This window comes from Pteronotus mesoamericanus, unplaced genomic scaffold (genome assembly GCF_021234165.1).
Source record: "Pteronotus mesoamericanus isolate MK-2021 breed Mesoamerican mustached bat unplaced genomic scaffold, CSHL_Meso_final scaffold_118, whole genome shotgun sequence".
Classification (NCBI taxonomy): Eukaryota; Metazoa; Chordata; class Mammalia; order Chiroptera; family Mormoopidae; genus Pteronotus; species Pteronotus mesoamericanus.
The window spans coordinates 2,064,439-2,085,441 of record NW_026555301.1 but is presented as its reverse complement, the minus strand read 5'-3'; the positions used below and the strand labels follow the sequence as shown (position 1 = coordinate 2,085,441).

The 21,003-nt window shown below is 44.1% G+C and overlaps 1 protein-coding gene across 1 annotated transcript in view; it reads left to right on the top strand.

The window, feature by feature from the left end:
- Positions 1 to 21,003, top strand: part of NINL (ninein like) — a 216,209-nt gene that overhangs the window by 135,232 nt on the left and 59,974 nt on the right. The window contains exons 6-11 of the mRNA XM_054587462.1: positions 2,335 to 2,525; positions 3,289 to 3,441; positions 12,534 to 12,704; positions 16,227 to 16,363; positions 17,596 to 17,736; positions 20,753 to 20,927. Coding sequence (XP_054443437.1) covers positions 2,335 to 2,525; positions 3,289 to 3,441; positions 12,534 to 12,704; positions 16,227 to 16,363; positions 17,596 to 17,736; positions 20,753 to 20,927 — 968 coding nt within the window. The remainder of the gene's footprint in view (positions 1 to 2,334; positions 2,526 to 3,288; positions 3,442 to 12,533; positions 12,705 to 16,226; positions 16,364 to 17,595; positions 17,737 to 20,752; positions 20,928 to 21,003) is intronic.

Genomic DNA, 21,003 nt, shown 5'->3' with positions numbered 1-21,003 from the left:
ATTTCTGCTGCAGCAAAGTATCAGCAGTTGGCACTGACAACCTGTAGATTGTGTTCCTCAAGTGCAGGACCATTGTTTGTCCACCATTCACTTCTGTAGATGTCCAGGAACTAACCTGAACATCTGCCTGTGCTACTGGATGAAGCAGATAGGTACCTTGTGTTGGGAAGAGAAGGCAAGTCATCATGTATTAATTTCTTTAGATTCAGAGTCTAAGAAAGGGCTCCTAGGGTGGTTATTCACAAAATGATTTGGTACTTGCTCTCTGCCCGGAGAGCAGGCTGGTTTCTTTACAACCTTGAACAGAAACCTTTCCCTCTGTGTTAGAACCATCAGCAGTGCACAAACACCCATGTCAAACCTCAAAGAATTTACTTACATCTTCCACCAGCTTTGAGAAATAAACCCCAGTATCAAAATTGCTTTGAAATTTTATTAGAAATTTTAAATTGGAGGGGAGCTCAGAGGTGGCCCTTTTTTGCCTGGTTCTTTCCCTGCATTTTCTTCAGCCCCAACCTACAGCAACATTTGTGAGCATGCAGCCCTGGCTTTCCTTGAGGAAAGTGCCTTTCTGATTGTTAGTTGGGTTATTAAAGTAATTAACACCAAGGTGGCTCATCTACCTGAAATGTATAGACCACTGACATAAAACTCAAGTTTGAGTTAGGTGGAAGAGGCCCTCTTTCTGTGTTGGACTGGTAGTAGAGGTAACTGTCTGGTTTAAAGCATAGTTCATCTATGGATAGCTCTTTATGGACACCAATGGCATATGGCCTCTTCCATAAATTGTTTCTCTGGCAAAGCTTCAGAAACCATCAGTAAGCCAATTGGCTAAAGTAGTAAAGTTATAAAAATTGGCCATCTGTCACCCAAACCCACTGATGAGTCTTTGCATCTCAAAGGCACCTGCACCCCCTGATGTGAGTTAGTGCGGAGTACAAAGTTTAATCTGTGGAGTGTTTTTGCCAGGAAAAAAAGTAAGCCTGAATCCAAATTACAAACTATTCTTTGATGCTAACTTCATGTTTATAGGAAATATGAGGGATAGAGGAACAGGTTATATGATACCATGAGGAAGCAAATATACAAATCCAGATAAGGGACATATCCCATAAAACAACTGCTGATCCAGTTTCTTAAACCCAACAGTGCTAGGGGTTAGGAGACAGGAGAGGTCCTCATGATGGAAGACTTAATAGAAGTAATAACCAAATGCACTGTTTGGATACCAATTCAAACAAGTCAACTGTAAGATGTTTTTGAGACAGTTGGGAAATTGTTGATTTTGTTAGGTATGATAATGGCATTATGGGTATATAAGAAAATGTTGAGAGGAGAATCAAGATGGTGGCAGAGTGAATGGAAGTTACACTGACCTCCTCCTAGGACCAATCTGGAATTACAACTAATTTGTGGAGAAATCACCTGGAACAAACAACTGAACAATAGTGAGAGGGGAGCCCTATAACCTTGGGCAGACAGAAGAATCAGCTTTAGCACAACCTAACTAGTACTGGTTTCCTACTGAAATAGGATGGCCTGGTCCATGCTGAGACTTGGGCATTGATTATATATTTTTTCTCGCTAAGTTATAAGGGCAGCAACTTTAAAAATAGGTGCACACACAGTGAGATTTGATATTCATGGCAGGAAATTGTATTACTATTGATTTAAATGAATTTGAAAAAATAATTTAAAAGACCCATCATATTTAATAGGCTATTTCACATAAACTCAGACATGCATGCCACAATAAAGTACATGACTTTATCAAAAAAGAAAAAGAAAATGTCCATATATTTCAGAAATACATACTAAATATTAAATAGGGAGGGATAAAAACATGAGATCTGGGATTTACTTTCAAGCACTTCAGCAACAGCAAAAAAGGGGTAATTGAAGTCAGAACAGCAAAATCTTTATCATCGCAGAGCCTGTGTGACCAGTGCACTGGGATTCAATGGACTATGCTCTTTACTTTGGGTAGGTTTGAAACTTTCTAAAAATTAATTTAAAAATTTTTTTTATTATATATACAAATAATGCAGCCCTCTTTTATGTGTTTCCAATGGTGTGACTTTAATAGGTTCCCTTCAGAAAAAGTTTTCCCCACATGGAGCAGAGAGGTTTTATTATGAAACTTAGAAACACAGAATGAAATTGACAGAATTGTACAGTGAATACTCATGTACCTACCACCTAGATTTTACTTTTCATGCTTTGCTACTTACCTGTGTCAATCTGATTTCAGAGTAATGTACTGATTTTAGGTGCTTTTCCCCTTAGTCCTTCTACCTGCAGCACCAGGTTTACCTGTCACTCCCTCTGCTTCAGGCCAGCTGCCAACCTGGGGTTCCAGGGTCTTTGGAAGCACTCAGAAGTCCCACAGCTCTCCCTTTGATACTCCTGAGAGCCAGGTCCAGGACATCTGGGAAAAGCTGGGTGTTGGCAGCAGTGGTCACCTCAACAAGCAAGAGCTGGCTCTGGTCTGCCAGAGCATTGGGCTCCAGGGACTCAAGAAAGAGGTAAAGGAGGTCAACGACAGACCACCCTCAATGACTGGTTCTTTGCAATGGCCATGGTTGCTGTTTGATCTGGAAAATCCCTTTATCCTGCAGGCACTGATTCAATTTTATCACTTTCTGGTCTAAAATTCTTTGATGTCTCCTAGTGCTTCTGCTGAAGTCTGCATCCTTGAGGGTCCTTCTCTGACCCTTGTCAAACTCTAAGCATCTTCTACCTGTAACACCTTTTCCCCCTACCTATGTGGCTCTGTTCTACTACCAAACCAAACATGATGCCGTCAGAGCCTAGCTACACCTCTCCTTTTCTCCTGCAGGGACCAACAGGAGGAGGAACAAACAGTGGTGATAGGGCAGTCCCCCCTTGTTAAAGTACCTCTCAGCCCTGCTGCCCTTGTTAGACCCTGAACCTCTGGGGGCCCAGACCGTGCTCCATATACATCTTTTCTACCCTCTAACAAGTTCCTGCCACATTGAACACTGAATGGGTATTTGTGGAATTTAGGAAGTTCAGGTGGCACTGATTCACAGCAGGATGGAAACTGACCAGACATGTAGATTTTATAAGCCAGAGCCTGGGGAGGCTAGGTGTGACCCAACAGTTTGAGTTTGGATGAGGACAAGCAAACTTCCCTGCTTGGAGAGGGAGGGTGACTGGGAGGGTGAGGGAGTGAGAGGGTGGATGGGTGGGCCTGGGTGACTGTAGCTGGCATCTAGCTGCTTGTGGGTAGAGCCTCAGAGCAGAGATATGTTGGCTTTCATTTAGGAACTAGAGGACCTGTTTAACAAATTGGATCAAGACCGAGATGGCAGAGTGAGTCTTGAGGAATTCCAGCTTAACCTGTTTAATCATGGGACCACTTCACTTCTGGAATCTTCCACTCCTGTCAGACTGAGCAGGTCCTGGTCTGATTACCAGGTAAAATGGGACAATTAAATCTTGAACCACAGCACTAACTGCTGTCACTCTCTGATCTTCAGCAGTTTTCACAGACCAGACTCTTCTACCTGTGTCACCACAGTGAGCCTCAGCAGCTGGTCAGAGCGTGCACACACATTTGTATAAGTAGGAGGTTGTGTGACTTAGATTCTAGAACCACACAGATCTTGGAGCTGATGTGGCTTGCCCCTATCTAGCTGTGTATCACTGGGTGAGTTACTCACCTTTTCTGAGCTTCAGGCTCCTCATCTTGAAATGTGCACCTACCTTATAGGAGTTTTATGATGATTCCATGATAGTTCCTCACTGTGTCTTCCCGGTATTAGATACATTATGTTCCGATAAAAGAACCATCTCTCCTTCCTCTTTATCATGGTGTGGTGAGAGCACTGTCAGTGAAGTGTTCTAAACCTTTCCTAGAATTACACTCCATATGTTCATTAACCTGTGATCTCCCTACCATCTACTTCTGAATTTTGTTACAAATACCAGGTCTCTGCAGTTGGAGGAGAGCAGATTTTGGGCAGTTGTGATTTCGTTTTGGTGACAGTTGGCTTAGTACTTTGTTTTTTCAGTCCCTGGAAAGTAAGAATGTCCCCTCCCACCACAGGGCAGATTCTCTGGGAGTCTTGTTGATGCTTCTTTGCTGATATGGATGATCCTGTGGTTTGTGGATGATAGCACAAAACCAGTAATACTCTTCTCTGCCGGGCCAGGTAATCTGAAAATCAGGTTTCTGAATCTGAACTCAGTGAGAATGGACAAAGAAGAAACTAGGAGAGGTCCCAGGTGGTGATAGGGTAGGTGGAAGCTACACTCACCTCCTCCCAGAACCAAATTGGAATTATAAGTAAATTGTAGAACAATCATCCTGAGTAACCAAGTGAAGTCTAGCTGAAGAGAAGCCTTATAACCAAAGACTTACAGAGGAAGCCACATCAAGACTGGTAGGAAGGGCGGAGATGCAAAAAGGATTGGCCCACTCCCAAGGGTGGGAGCTGAGGTTCTGGGGGGATATCTAAGTCTAGGGAGGGTAGGAGGGAGTTCACCGTGAGAACTGTGGGGTCTAAATCCCAAGCCAGGCTCCCCAGCTCAGAGCACCAGAGCTAAGAAGGCACACCCACATAAGATCTGGCTGTGAAAAGCAGTGGGATTTCTGTCTGCCAGGGAAAGACAGCTAGTGATACAGGCATCCCCTTAAAGGACCAATGTAGAAAATTTCATTCACAGCAACTCACCTTGGGCTCCAGGGGAGGGAGGGCAGGATGAACTAGAGTCATATGAGAAGAGTCTGGGATTTGTGGCTCTGGGTAGAGAACTGAAGGGTCAGCTGGCAGGATTTCTGTGTTGCATCATTCTCCCATATTGCAGATGCCATCTTTCTGGGGAAAGCAGTAGCTCCACCCAGTGGAGCATACACCCTGCTGAGGAGTATAGCCAGAAGCTCTTTCAGTGACTGAGCCTAACATGCAGTGAACAGCCATGGCCAGTGTGGCTCAATTGGTTGGAGCATGATCCAGTTATCAAAAGGTTGTGGGTTCAATTCCCAGTTGGGGCAGATGCCTAGGTTGTAGGTTTGATCCCATGTCCAGGCATATACTAACTCTGATTGAGGTGCTTACAGGAGGCAACCAATTGATATTTCTCTTATATCAATGTTCTCTCTCTCTCTCCCTCTTTCTCTAAAAGCAATTTTAAAAATGCCCTCAGGTAAGGATAAAAAATTTAATGGGCAACAGGTGAAGGCAGGCAGAAGCAGATCTCAGGGTGCTTTGGGACTTTTGCTGACCTGCAGCCAGCCTGTTGCTGATAAAAGCCAGACTTTGTACACAGCTTGGTCCACACCCAGCAGAGGGAGCCATAAACTGTGGCTCACTAACAGCTCCGAACAGGTTGTCCAGCTCCAATCAAAAGCAGCGTCTGAATAGGTCTTCATCAGAGTTGCTCCAAAGAGGCCCAGAACCAACATACTCAGTAGCCAGCCTCAGACAACAATAAAACAGAATCCAATAAGCTTCACAAGTAGCATATCCACAGAGAGATCTTGTAAGCACTAAAACCTTCTAAAGCAAATTCTGCTGCTTGTGATCAGAACCTGCATAGCAGCTTGCACACTCTGTTGGGGGTGGAGCCTCACAGTCAGCCAGACTGAGGTTCAGTCCCATGCACAAATGAACCAATAGTAATCAAGACTCAATTACAACAGGAAAACCCACATAACACACATGAGGGACATTTCTAGAGCACTGAGCTCAAGTGATTGGGAAGATTGCCCCACTGGGTCCTACAGGACACCTACTATATAAGGCCACCCTACAAAGACTAGGAGTCATAGCAGATCTACCTAGTACCAAGAAACAAACACAAAGAGACCACTAAAATGGGGAAACAAAGAAACATACCCCAAATGAAATAACAGAAGAATTCTACAGAAAAAGAGCTAAATGAAATAGCAGGAAGCAATTTATCAGATATAGAGTGCAAAGTAATGGTTATAAGGATGGTCAACAGCTTGAAAAAGGAAATAGAAACCATAAACAAGGACCAGGCAAATGAAAAATACAATGTTTGAAATGCAGACTACACAGGAAGAAATAAATAATAGGTTGGACAAAGCAGAGGATTGAATAGGCTCTTTGGAAGACAAGGTAGAAAAAAATACCCAATCAGAGGAGCATAAAGAAAAAAGAATTTTAAAAAATGAGGATAGTTTAAGGGACCTTTGAGACAACATGAATCATAGCAACATCCACATCACAGGGGTATCAGAAGGAGAAGGGAGAGAGCAAGGGATCAAGAACCTATTTGAAGAAATAATGACTGAAAACTTCCCTAACCTGGTGAAGGAAAAAGACACTCGAGTCCAGGAAGTGCAGAGAGTCCCAACTAAGAGGGACCAAAAACAGAGGCCCAAAACAAGACATACCATAATTTAAATGGTAAGGATTAAAGACAAAGAGAGAATCATTCTTATATATATGTTTTATTGATTTTGCTATTACAGTTGTCCCATTTATTTTTTCCCTGTTATTCCCTTCCATGCTACGCCTTACTTCACACCAGAATTCCCCCCACCCTCTGCCTTAGTTCATGTCCATGGGTCGTCCATGTAAGTTCTTTGGCTACTCAATTTCCTATAATATTCTTAACCTCCCCCTGCCTATTTTGTTCTTACTATTTATGCTTCTTATTCCCTGTACCTTTTCCCCCATTCTATCCCCCTCCCCCATCTCCATTTCTGTGATTCTGTTCCTGTTCTAGTTGTTTGCTTAGTTGTGTGTGTGTGTGTGTATGTGTGTGTGTGTGTGTGTGTGTGTGTTTAAGGTTCAGTTGTTGATAGTTGTGAGTTTGTTGTCATTTTACTGTTCATAGTTTTTGATCTTCTTTTTCTTAGATAAGTCTCTTTAATATTTCATAAAATAAGGGCTTGGTGATGTTGAATTCCTTTAACTTGACCTCATCTGGGAAACACTTTATCTGCCCTTCCACTGCCCTTCCATTCAAAATGATAGCTTTGCTGCATAGAGTAATCTTGGATGTAGGTCCTTGCCTTTCAGGACTTTGAATACTTCTTGCTAGCCCCTTCTTGCCTGCAACGTTTCTTTTGAGAAATTAGCTCATAGTCTTATGGGAACTCCTTTGTAGGGAACTGTCTTCTTTTCTTTGCTGTGTGTATGATTCTCTCCTTATCTTTAATCTTGGATAATGTAATTATGATGTGCCTTGGTGTATGCTTCCTCAGGTCCCACTTCTTTGGGACTCTCTCAGCTTCCTGGATCTCCTGGGAGTCTATTTCCTTTGCCAGATTGGGGAAGTTCTCTTTAATTATTTTTTCAAATAAGTTTTCAATTTCTTGCTCTGCCTCTTCTCCTTCTGGCACCCCAATGATTCAGATGTTGGAAATGTTTCAAGTTGTCCCGGAGTTTCCTAAGCCTCTCCTCATTTTTTTTTTTTTGAATTGTTTCTTCATTGTGTCCTGGTTGAATGTTTATTTCTTCCTTCTGCTCCAAATCATTGATTTGAGTCCATTTTCTTTCCCTTCACTGTTGGTTCCCTGTAATATTTTGCTTTATTTCACTATTTATAGCCTTCACTTTTTCCTACATTTTGCAACCATGCTTAACCATTTCTGTGAGCATCCTGATTACCAGTGTTTTGAACTCTGCGTATGATAGGTTGGCTCTCTCTTCTTGGCTTAGTTCTATTTTTGGAGCTTTGATCTGTTCTTTTGTTTGGGCCACATTTTTTTGTCTCAGTGTGCACCTGTTTTGTTGTAAGGGGTGGAGCCTTAGGTATTCTCCAGGGCAAGGCAACCCACGTTGCTGCGTTGTGGCATTGTATGAGGGGCCTGAGAGGGAACAATGCGACTTGCTCAGTTCTCAGCTGGCTTTTAGTTACTTCCCCTGCTACCCACAAGCAAATTGGGCCCTTCTAGTGCTGATTCCTTTGTGGGTGGGTTTATATACTTTCTAGGACCCTGTGGGTTTCTCCAGCAAACTCTTCTGTGAGTCTAGGAGTTTCTCCTGCTGCCACAACCCCCACAAGTTTTTACAGCCAGAGGTTTTGAGGCTTTCTTTTCCCACACTGGAACCCTGGATTGCATGGTCTGTCTCGCTCCCCAGCTGTTCCTCCTGGTTTGTCCACACACAAATGTGGGACCGCCCAGTCTGCCAGCTGCTGCCTTGCCACGGGTCCTCTTTCCCCTGGCTGCCGATCTCTGCCCCTCCTACTGGTCTGGTTTCTTCTTTAATTCCTTGGTTGTTGGACTTCCATACAGTTCAGTTTTCTGGTAGTTCTGGTTATTTTTTTGTTTTCAAATTTGTTGACCTTCTTTTGGTTGTGCAAAGAGACAAAATGTATCTACCTACGCCTCCATCTTGGCTGGAAGTCCCAAAGTGAGAATCTTAAAAGCCACAAGAGAAAGACAGTTTGTTACATACAACAGAGCTTCTGTAAGACTATCAACCGATTTCTCAATGGAAACTTTCAGGCAAGAAGGGATTGACATAAAATAATCAAAGTGATTAAAAGCAAGGACCTATATTCAAGATTACTTTACCCAGCAAGGCTATCTTTTAAAATTGAAGGAAAAATAATGAGCTTCCCAGACAAGAAAAAGCTAAAGGAGTTTGTTACCACCAAACAAATATTACAAGAAATGTTAAAGGATATGCTTTAAGAAGGAGGAGGAGGAGAAGGCAGAGGAGGAGACAGAGGAATGTGGTTGACCCTGTGGAGGTCGCAGTCAAAAAAATTATGGTGTAGGTTACCTATATCTGAGAGATACATTCATTACTATTATGTGCTGATGTGAAAAAAATTTAAAACGCTGCAAATTTCTAATTATTATATTTAATAATAATATACATGCTTTTTATTCACAGTTATAATCTAAAAAATATTAAACAAAGAAATATAAAAACAGTAAGAATAAAAAATTTTATTTTCAAATAATGGAAACATGGATATTGCTAAAAAATAAAACCAAAAATGTTTTTAACATTAATTAATCAGAATCTTAAATAGTTGGCTTTGCACATTTGTAACAGTCATCACAAACAATATTGCTATACTCAAAGCATAAATACTTCTACACAACACTTGCTATCAGAAAAGGAAACTAAGAAACAAATTTTATTGAAAATTGCTTCAAACAGAATAAAATAACTAGAAATATATTTAACCAAGGATGTAAAAGACCTGTACTGAGAATATTATAAGACACTGACAAAGAAATTGAAGAAATTACAAATAAGTGGAAGTATATACCATGTTCATAGATTGGAAGAATTAACATCATTATAATGTCTGTACTACCCAAAGCAGTCTATAGATTCAACACAATTCCTATCAAGATACAAGTGGCACATTCACAGAACTAGAACAAATATTCCAAAAATTTATATGGAACCACGAAAGACTCTGAATACCAATAGCAATCTTGAGAAAGAACAACAAAGTAGGAAGAATCACGCTACCTGATATCAGACTGGGAGATAAGGCCATAGTTATCAAAACAGTACTAGTATTTAAAAAGACATATATATCACTGGAACAGAATAGAGATCTCAGAAATAAACCCATGCCTTTAGAGTTGGTTAATATTTGAAAAAGGAAGTAAAAGCATACAATGGGGTAAAGATGATTTATTCAATAAATGGTGTTGGGAATATTGCACATATGCACGCTCAAAAATGAAACTATATTACCTTCTTACATAATACACAAGAATAAACTTAAAATGCATTGTAGATTTTCATGTTTAGACTCAAAATCATAAAAGTCCTAGAAGAAAACATAGACAGGAAAATCTCAGATATTCTATGTAGAAATATTTTTTTCTGATATATCTTCTCAGGCAAAGGAAACAAAAGAAAAAATAAATAGGAATACACCAAACTAAAAAAATTTTTAGACAGCAAAGGAAATCATCAACAAAATGAAAAGACAACCCACTGAATGGGAGAACATAGTTGTCAATGATATAGCTGATAAAAGGTTAATGTCCAAAATTTAAAAAGAACTTATAAAACAACACCAAAAACCAAGCCAATTAAAAAATGGTCAAAGGACCTGAATAAGACACTTCCCCAAAGAGGACATACAGATGGCCAATAGACATATGAAAATATGCTCAACATAACTAAGCATCAGAGAAATGTAAATTAAAATCACAATGAGATATATCACCTCACCTGTCAGAATGACTATCATTAATAAATCAACAAACAAAAAGTATTGGTGAGGATATGGAGAAACGGAAACCTTTGTGCACTGTTGGTTGGAATTCAGATTGGTTGCAGCAACTGTGGAAAGCAGTTACCTCAAAAAATTAAAGACGGAACTGCCTTATGACCCAGTGATGTCATTTCTGGGAATTTATCTGAAGAAATGTGAAACACTAATTCAAAAGAATGTATATACTCCGTTGTTCATTACAGCATCATTTACAATAGCCAAGATTTGGAAGTAGCCCAAATGTTCATCAGTAGAGGAGTGGATAAAAAGGCTGTGGTACTTTTACATAACGGAATACTACTCGGCCATAAAAAAGAAGAAAATTTTGTCCTTTGTGACAGCATGGATGGACATGGAGAGCATTATGCTAAGTGAAATAAGCCAGTCAGAGAAAGACAAGTACCATATAATTTCACTCATATGTGGAAGCAAAATCAACTAACAAGCAAAACAGATACAGACTCATACATAGAGAATAGGCTGACAGCTGTTGGGGTGGTGGGACCAGGTGGGATGGTGGAGGGATTGAGCTAAAGAGGAAAAAATGACAGAAATCTCATGGATACTGGGAGGAGGGAATAGGATGAATGAATGGTGATGGACCAAGACTTGACTTGGAGTGCTGAATCCACAATACAGTGTACAGATGATGTGTTCTGGAGTTGTGCACCTAAAACCTGTATAATTTTGTTAATCACCCCAGTAAATTCAATTAAAAGGAAAAGAAAGGAAACACTAGGAGAGCTGTTGGAAGTTGTCAGGCCACATATGATCAAAGACTGCAATGAAGTCGCATCGATCATGCTCAGAGCTAGTGGAAGATGGTTGCCTCTTCTAAGGTGGAGTCACTCCCCTCCCATGTGTTGATATGGAGGCACAGATGAAGAGGGCAGGAGCCAGGCTAGGCAGGACCCCACCATTGGTCAGATGCTGGTGGCCCAAGCAACAAGGTATGACTGTCCAACAAGACTGTTCAAGCTGACATGGTTGTAGGGTGGAAGGTGTCGCATTATGTGTGTGTGGACTCTGACATCATGTGGCAGTGCTTGGCTCTCAGATGTGTGACACAGATAGAGATTTGCCTGAGCCTTGTCTAGGCCCCATGTGGCACCCCCTGTTCCCAAGCTCATAGTTGTCAGAGAAAAAGAAGGTGGAGGGAGGTTAAGGTGGTCTGGCTGCATTTGGGTATCTGAATTTCTCCATGGTGTTCATGTGTTCTTGAGCTCCCTCTCCCCATCTGTAAACAAGGTAAAATGCCTACTTTGTATGTCTGTAAACTGTCCAGCACAGCTTAGTGAGCACCCAGTCGTTAAGTAACTGTTTATGGAGTGGTAGGGACACAGCTGAGAGTAGACGAGGGCAGATGGCTGCTGTATCCACAGGAGAGGCAGATGGCATACAGGCTAGTGAGCCCCTGCTGAAAATGTGAGTGCTGTTAGAGGAAGTAGTGGGCTGGCAAGGGCTCGGCTGGTCCAAGGGAGTGTCAACTGAACAGAGCCCTGAGCAAGGGACCAGCCATGGAAGCATTGGGGGCAAGTGTTTTAGGCAATGGGGCAGGCTTGGAATGTTCCAAAAGAGCAAAGAGCCACTAGAGCCTGTGATGAGGGATGAGAGAAGGCTGGAAAAGATGGTGTCCCTGAAGGTGTGGCAGGACCCCTGGTAGCCGACAGGAGGGGACTGCTACTGCTCATTCCTGTGGCCCCAACTGGGGCAGAAAATAACAAGGGAAATAATCTTGCCCTGTGAATTCTTACAAAACCTAAGCCTGACAGGTCAGCTCTCTGGCCTTTTTTTTTTTTTTTTTTTGCCTTCATCTTAAACTCCCTGAGACTGTGTTTCTGACTTCTGAGGAAATGCTTGGGCTGTCCCACCTATTCCCATTAAGGTCATCTTGTGTTTCCTTCTGCAGACTGCATTTCCTAATTTCCGTCTTTTGTGTGGCCAGGCACACACCATTATTGATTCAAGGGAAATATGTTAAACTTTTTTGGGTCTCACATTAAGCAGTGCATGCTGACCAGTCAGGTCATTGTTCTTTGAACTGGGACGTTTTTTGCTCAAGGCCTTAGGTGGATGGTAGGAGAGGAGGTACCCAGGATCCTCAGAAGAGGGTTTGAACCCAGGGCTTCTCACACCCAATGAGGAGTAATACCATGTGATCTTGGGAATTGTGCAATGGCACCTTGCGTTTGTTTCCTTGTCTGTGAGTTATTCTTATTGAGCCTCAATGAAATAGTGAAGAACCAAGCACAGGCTGGTGAGGTCAGAAAACACTAAAGAAGAGCAGATGTGTTTCATGTGCTCACAGGCATCTCCCTGTTCCCCATGTGCAGGTCCTGAAGGAGGGTGGCTGCCACACCAGCACAACATCATCTCTCCTGTCCTTGTGCTCAGGCCCGCGCCTCTTCTGCAGCATTGACAATGGCACCGGCTTTGCCTTTCCCGAGCAGCTCATTGCCCTGTGGGCCCAGGAGGGGATTCAGAATGGCAGAGAGGTCCTGCAGGTTTGGAACTGGTTCTGTGGCTTATCCCAGTGGGAGGTGTCCAGGCTTTTGGGGGCTATCTGCCCACAGAGAAGACTGGGGAGAGCACCCTGTGGACACAGAGTGTAGGGGACCCCACGTAGGGAAGGCCAGTTGGAATCGCTTCTTTAAAAACTTTTTTTTTGCTATTAAAATATAGGACATTTTCAACTAAAAGATAAATAAAAAGCAGAGGAAACAACAACCTGAAATGAATACATTTACAGATAGATTTGTTTTTCTGGATGAGGGAGGTCAGTCCCACAGACAACATGGTGCAGATGTCATCTTGTGGTAGAGATGTCTCAGTGGACATCACTGCCACAGAAATTTGAGCATTTCCACCCAGAGCTGCCTACACAGCTTATTGAGCTTTTCTTCCCACACAGCCCCTGCTTCCTCCAGACCCTCCTGCACTGGGTCAGGCATGGGAACACTTGCTGCCCTGCTGTTTCCCCGCAAGCTCCTCCATGTTCTTTCAGGGGCTGGTCCAAGAGCTGTCCTCAGATATGGCCAAGCCTCTTCCTAGAGGCCAGGCATACCTCCCTCAGGGCCATAGGGTCAGATCCTGGGGAAAATGCTGGGGGGAAGTGTGGTGAACTAGACTGATTATTTTCAATTCCAAATTTCATTTCCCATCGTAATAAAAAGTATCAACTGTATGAAAATCTATAAGATAGTAAAGCCTGCCCCCTGCTTTGCTCCCATTCTCCAGGAGTGGCAACAGCTAATGGCTTAGTGGGCATTAATTCTACAGAGCTTTTCCTTGGCACAAAAAGGAAATATGTACTTAGACATTCCAGTTTTTTTTTTAATTTTTGTAAAATGGGCAGTATACTGTGTATCTTGTTATGTTGCCTTTTCTTTATTGTTGGACATGTAGGTTTTTCCTATTATAAATCTGGTCATTGAAAATGCTAATATATCCTCCTGCTATAATGCCAGTATATCTATCGGCTAGATTACTGAAGTTACACATGTTAACTTTTGATAGGTTCTGTCCCATTGCCTCCAAAAATGTCCCGTTAGCATGAAACAACAATATGTGAAGGATCCCAAACAAAGCCTTTAAGCCAGTCTACCTGGCTCCTTGGGCCAGATCCTCCTAGGTCTAAACTCAGCTTTTGCCAAATATAGCCACCCAGCAGCCTTAGGCAGAGCCCAGATGGAAAGGCCAGACCTGGACACCTGGTCTTTGAAACTTCTGAGAATCAGAAGCTGAGCCCAGATCACAGAAATCAGCCCCCAGGGAGGGCAAACATTGAAGGGGCTCACAGTTTTCAGATTCTCTCTGAAATCCTGTTCGTGAATCCCTGGCACTTGGAGGTGGGCTGGCTACCATCATACTCTGACCAGTGTTGAGTGTTGACCTTGCCTCTGACATTTCAGTACTTACTCTTTTTATTGCTTTCCTGTTATCAGAGACTATTTCCCTCTTTTTTAAATTTATTGATTTGAGAGAGAGACATCAATTTATTGTTCCACTTATTGACACATTCATTGGTAGGTTCTTGTGTGTGCCCTGACTGGAGATCTAACCCACAACATTGGTGCACTGGGACAACACTCTAACCAACTGAGCTACCCAGCCATAGCCAAATATTTTCCTTCCTTTAGGTGAATTTTTAATTCACCAGTTACATTCAAAATTTGATTCTATTATATTGAAAGGCAGTGATGTTTATTGATCTCTCCTCAGAACCTGGGTACCAAGCAAGGACCTGTCAAATGTGTGACTGCATTTACTCCTCACACAGCCCTGAAGTTGTTTCCATCTCACCTGACAGGTGGGGTGGCTGCCTGATGACAGACAGGGCAGGAGCACCAGTGAGTCTGGCAGGTGGTCTGGATGCCCTGACACACAAAGTCAGAGCCTTGCTTCCTGTGACTGGATAACTGCTTACCCTGTGAAATCAGTGGTCAGACCTTAGGCTGCTGGACCTACCAATAACAACAAGCACATAGGCCTGAAAATGACCCGTTCCTCACCACATGGACCTGTCGCTAAGGTGGCTTGAGCATCCTCACAACATAGTAGCTGGTTTCCCTGGAGTGTGATCCAAGAGAACAAGGAAGAAGCTGCCTGTATTCCATGCCCAAGCCTTGAAATTCACATACCATTATTCCCTTTACATGCTGTGGCTTACACAGCTCGACCCTATTCAGTGTAGGAGGGGAATACAATGCATAAATACTAGAAGGTGAGGAGCACTGGAACCATTATAAAAGCTAGCTCCCACCCATGCTATCTCGTTTTTGATGATTCCTTTCTTCTTGATCTGGAAGCTGCTGCTGTGACCAGTCATGTCATTGCACTTTGTCTTGTGAGATTATTGCTGGGAAGTTTGCCCTTGTGTAATAACAGCACCTTGAGGTTTCCAAATTACTCCCTTAATATAATTTCTCTTCAGAAGCACTTTGGGAAGTGAGGAAGCAGTGGACATTCAAGTTTCTATTTTATAAGTTAAAAAAAAAGGGAACATCCCTTATTCCTACATGTGAGCTGGGAATGGTGTGACTCTTTCTCTGTAGGCTCTGATGGGGTGCCTACCATGGACTTGTGTATAAATGTCATACAAGGAACCAGGAGTCAAGAACACTCAAGACTAAAATGCAAATATGGCAAAGTGCTAGTCACTGGTTAGTCAAGCAGAGGGGCATATGGGTATTCTTTCTCCTCCTCCTTCTTTTTCTTCTTCCTTCTCCTCCTGTGTACAATACCTAAAATCCTAAAATGAAAATTTTTCTTTTATTTTCAGAATCCTGAGGGGAAAAGACTGTTCCACTCTCTGGAACTCAGCCGTGGCTTGCTCGCTGTCTCTCTGATAGGTCATTTTTCCACAAACAAAATCACCTTATCCATACATATATTTTATAGAGACATACCAGTCAGGATTCTGTTAGTTTGAAATGACAAAACCTAACTCATAATGGTTTAAGTAGAGGGGAGACTCCTAAGGGCTCACCCAAGTGGGACTCATGGGAGAAACATGTCAGGTGTTGGGATTCTTGGCTCTCCAGGTGGTTATTAGGAATCCCTTCCATCCCTCTGCTTGCTTCTTGGTGGTGTTGGCCTCACGTCAGGTCTCATTTAGCTTCCCAAGACCCACAGGTCCTTATGACAGCTGATTTCACAAGGAAAAGGCCCCTTTCCCTCTGCCTCCTGTCAGTCCCCATGAAGTCTTCTACTTGGGACATGCCCCCCTTTTGTGTAAGTCCAAGCAGGGGAGATCTATGCAGCTTGGGTCATACCCACCCCCGAGGCAGGGACCATGAAAGGGGGAAATTGGGCATTGACAGGAATGAGGTGGAGCTGGGTGGGTGCCAGAGTTACATGGGTTGGGGAAAGTCATGCCTGAGATGCCGAGACTTTGCTGACAGAAAAGTGGAAGGTGCTGCATACATGAAAGTTTGGATCACAGCCTAGACTGTCTCTAAGAGAGCTAGGAAATGCTTGGAGAAGCCATTCATCCTGTTCTGTCTGTTGGGTCTTGCTATTTCCAGAGTCTTGACTTCAGTGTGGATGAGAAGGTGAATCTTTTGGAGCTGAGCTGGGCCCTCGAGAATGAGCTCATGATGATCCGTGGTGCCACTCAGCAGGCGGCTTTGTCCTGCTACCGCCAGGAGCTGAGATTCTGCCAGTAAGAGCCCTAATGTGATTGGGGTGGGTGTGGGGAGTCAGCTGGCCCAGCTGGCCTGGAGGGAAGTATCCAAGAAACCTGGTATTCTGCCCTCATCTACCCCAAGTAGCCGGTTCCGTGAGTTGGGAAGGTGGGTGTTCACATTTCCCACTGGCTTTTCCTTAGCTGGTGCTCACAGTGGTACGGCAAAAAAGCTAAGCAGTGAGAGCAAGCTGAGGGCTCCCTGTCCTTCAAGTTTTGTCTGCATGTGTGGTTTGAGTGGAGCCTGAGGACCCAGTGAACTGTTCAGTGGCTGCTGCTTGGGCTTTTGTGGAATTTAAGGGTGGCTGGTCTTCTTTCTCACTTGGTAAGTCTTACATATCTATGTCAAAGTCCCTTTTAGCAAGTTCCAAAGAGCAGGATTTGAGGTTGACAGTCATCCTGCTTCTGCTTGAGATCTCACAGCACAGAGGTAGAAATCCTCCAGTCAGTAGGTGTGCTTCTAAGAGCAGCCAGAGGATGCTCAGGTCTAGGTGGCTGGCTAAAGATGAAAAAGCAGTATTCTTCAAACATTGTCACCAAGTGCTAAGTGACAGGCCAAAAATACATATTCAAGCCATGGGAGGGGTCAGGGGAAAGCTCTGTGTTCTTTCCGTGGGAGAAATGGTCACCAGAATAGTGAGTCCCAAGGGTAAATTGAGAGCCTCCTGTCAGGTGGGGGATGTTGTGACTAGACAGATTCAGGGCCACACACACAGATGGCCTTCTGCCCTGGGTGACTCATTTTGTATTCATTCAGGCTACAGGTGTCAGGGCTGTGACCAGACAGGATATTGGATGGCCAGCCTTCTCCCCTCATGTGACCAATCCCAGATTAGGTGCTGGGGACCCCTGGGGCCAAAGTCCCAGCTGTAGACCTGAGGGCACGCCGATGAATTCTCACCTGTTCTGTGGCCATCTGGAGGTGTGGCACATTGTGAGCCTTTAGGCTCAAATTCTTTGGTTCCAAAACCTTCTAGAAACTTTCCTTGCCAATTCATTTAACCTCTCTCTAAGTGAATATCTGTAAAATGAGCACAGTAATTGCACAGATCTCTTTAGGAGGTCGTTGGTCGTGGTGTGAAGTTAGAGCACGGTGCTGGGCCATGCCATGCACCTGGAAAATGCTGGCTCTTTTTATCATTCATGCAGATGCAGAGCTCACTGGGCCCAGAACATGTATTCCATTAACCCTGTTTTTTTTCCCATGGCAGGGGTCAAGTAGAGCAGATGATGAGGGAGCGAGACAAGGCAAGGCAAGATCTAGAGAAAGCCGAGAAGAGGAACCTGGAGTTTGTGAAAGAGATGGACGACTGCCACTCTGCCCTGGAGCAGCTTACAGAGAAGAAGATCAAGTAGGTCCTGCCAGTGGTGTCTGAGCCCAGAGCTGCAGCTTCTTGGCACCAGGGCAGCAATTCCCCAGCCATGGCTGAGGGCAGGTGGTAGACATAGGACTCATAAACATGTGATCATAAACACTGCAGAGCCAAGACCCTCCTATTTCACCTAAGCCAGTAGAAATCTGGAAAACACACCTTTGGGGATATCCTTCCTTGAAAGATGAGAGAATGGTACATTTAAAAAGTGGTCTTGCTCTTTATAATGGGTTCGGTGGTACAGTGGCATCTAGCTGTGCATGCCTGTGAGCTGTAGGGAAAATTCCTCTCTGCTGTCCTCACTCTCCTCTGCTTCATTAATGCAGTCTGTCCCACTCAAGCCAAGCACTTTGTATGTATCTGTAATCAGTGAGACAAACAGACATTTTAAGAAAGGGCTAATGAATGGCTTTGGAGCTTGTTGGCTAGCAGAAAGGAGCCTGAAATGGTAGAAGGAACTCAAAGTCCAAAACCTGCCTGCAGGCATTTGACTGGACTATGAGTAGAGCAGACCCCTGGCAGGCAGTCCACACTACTTAGGGGGCTGGAGCCTGGACAGACCAGAAGAAAGGATTTCTGACCTTTTTATGGACACATCACCTCTGGTTTATTAAATAAAACAGGTGAAGAAAGCCAGCCCCTGAGGATTTCCCAGGCTGGGCTGGCAGAGAGAGGGTTTTCACCCCACTGTCTGTGCTGGGCTCTCCTGACAGAGCTCTGTGGTAGTTCAGCTTCTCAAAGCTTTTGTCACTTAAAGGTGTTTCCTCAGAAATAGCAAAGGGTATACACTGTGGAAAAACCAGTGTCCCACACTCAATCAGCCATGCTCCTGGTGGGGTGCAGAGAGGCTGTGAACCACCCCTGCCTCCTCTCTCACCTGTGTGGGAAGGGCAGCCTGAGCTGGGCACAGAGGGTCTACAAGAATTTTAGAATTCTGGGTCTGTTGCTTCTTGGGTGGATGGAACCCCTCAGATTCCTCGCCTGTAAAGTGGGAGTGATGGAATATCCATCAGTATCTTAGAACACTCAGCACAGAGCCCTGTTTATCTCTGCCTGTGTCTCAGCTTCCTTAGCAAATGAGGAGTGAGAAAGAGAAGCAGCAGCTCAAGTGACACAGGTGGTTTCAATGAGCAGGTCTCTGAGAGAGCTTATGATGACGCTCTGGGACATGGCCTCTCCCTGTTGCATGTGTTTGTGACACTTGGAGGGTTGCTTTTCTTAACAACAGTGCTCTTGGAGAGATTTGTTGGGGTTATGGAATGATGTATATAAACCCCCCAGATGACACTGGGTTGGGTGTTAGAACTATGAGGGACTTTCACCTGCCCCCATTATGTGGCTTGTCAAAAAAAATTTTTATTTATTTATTTATAGAGAGGGGAAAGGAGAAAGAGAGGAACATCAATGTGTGGTTGCCTATTGCGCACCCCTTAATGGTGATGTGGCCTACAACCAAGGCATGTGCCCCAACTGGGAATTAACCAGTGACCCTTTGGCTTGCAGGCCAGTACTCAACCCACTGAGCTACACCAGCCAGGGCCCTTATATGTGGCTTTTAAGCACAATTCTGCAAAAGGCTTGCCTTTGCCATGTGTCGTGGCTACTAAACTCTCACTCTGCTGCCTCATTTTTCACAGGGAAGAGAGGTAGCAGGGAGGATTGAAGGAGCTTGTAGGTATACTTGACTTACCTGGGGCTCTGAGGCTCTGCAGGGCAGCCACAGAAGATAGGAGGGGTGTTGGCAGCCACATGGTGCCAATTGATTGTATCCCATTAGACAATTGGGTTTAAACCAAAGAGCCTATTCCTTTTTCACCAAAGATACCCTGGCATCTCCACTGTGCAGCCAGAGGTCTGGAGGTTGAGCAGATGGGTCTCAGCCCTATAAGGAGCTTCTGGCCTATAAAACTGCTGTTGTGTCATGGAGCTCCTGTTGTGTGTCAGATGTTCCTTGATTTACTGATCATCATAACCACAAATAGGTCATTTTATTTCCATTTTCATTTTCAATTAAAGAGATTGAGCCTTGGAGCAGTGCAATTAACTTGTCAATAATATTACAACAAGTGTGGCCTGAAGTTTAAATCCCAAGTGTCTCTCTCTTTATCTTGTGCTATTTCTGAGAGACCATAGGCCTGGACCTGTTTTATCCTGAGAGTGTAAGAAATGGACTTTTAAACAAGAGGTTGGGCATCATCCCACAAAGAGAAAGGTCGCCAGTGTGATTCCCAGTCAAAGCACATGTCTAGGTTGTAGGTTCCATTTTCAATTGAAATGCATGCAAGAGGCAACCAATTGATGTTTCTCTCCCTCCCTTGCCCTCTTAAAAAAAAAAGAAAGAAAGAAAAGTCAGGAGCTGAAAGAATATTGAAAGAAGCCAACAGTGCAATTGCTAGCACATTTTCCCCTCTTTCTAGATGTCTGCTCCAGTCTCTGAACGGCCCTTTTAACAAGATGCTGTCATCAGCCTCCTCACATGTTTGGAAGCTTTGGGATCTCCCCTGAGCATGTATAGGGCCGATTCTAACCATCTTGATTGGTGCTACTGAGACCTTAGGTGGCTGCCTCTTTGAGAACCAGGGGAGGCAAGGGGTCCACCAGGGCCTTTTTTTAACTCTGCAGCAGCCTGATGACCTTCTTCTCTATGCAGCACTGCCAGCTCCTCAGCCTTCAGTGTTTTTCAAGAAAACTCCTTTTTTTAAACAATTGTGTTCCAGCCTTGAGGAGGGCCACCCACCTTCCTGCCCCAGGGTTAGAATATAAAGGGGGGCCCCTGGCCTGACATCACATGCAGTTTAGCTGAGGAATAGTAACCCCATCTGTCAAGGAAGAACTGTTGAATCCAAGACAGTGTGGCCAAGTGCTCCATGTAGGGGAATTCCAGGGAAGGAAGAGGTCTTGTTGGCTGAAAAGGTATCCCTGGAGAGGCAGATCCAGGTGGGCCTGCGCAGCACCCTTGGAAGCCCATTGTGACATGCTGTTGTGTGCCTTACAGACACCTGGAGCAGGAATACAGAGAAAGGCTGAGTCTCCTGCGGTCTGAGGTAGAGATAGAGCATGAGCTATTCTGGGAACAGGCCTGCAGGCAGAGGGCCACGCTGGAGAAGGATCTGGAGCACCTGCAGGCTGAGGAGGCCAGCCTCCAAGAGAAGCTGACCCTGGCCCTGAAGGTAGGTAGAGAGAGGAGAGTAATGGGCGAGGGGAGAGGTGCCTCCCCAAGACACTCCACCCAGAGAAGAAAATACA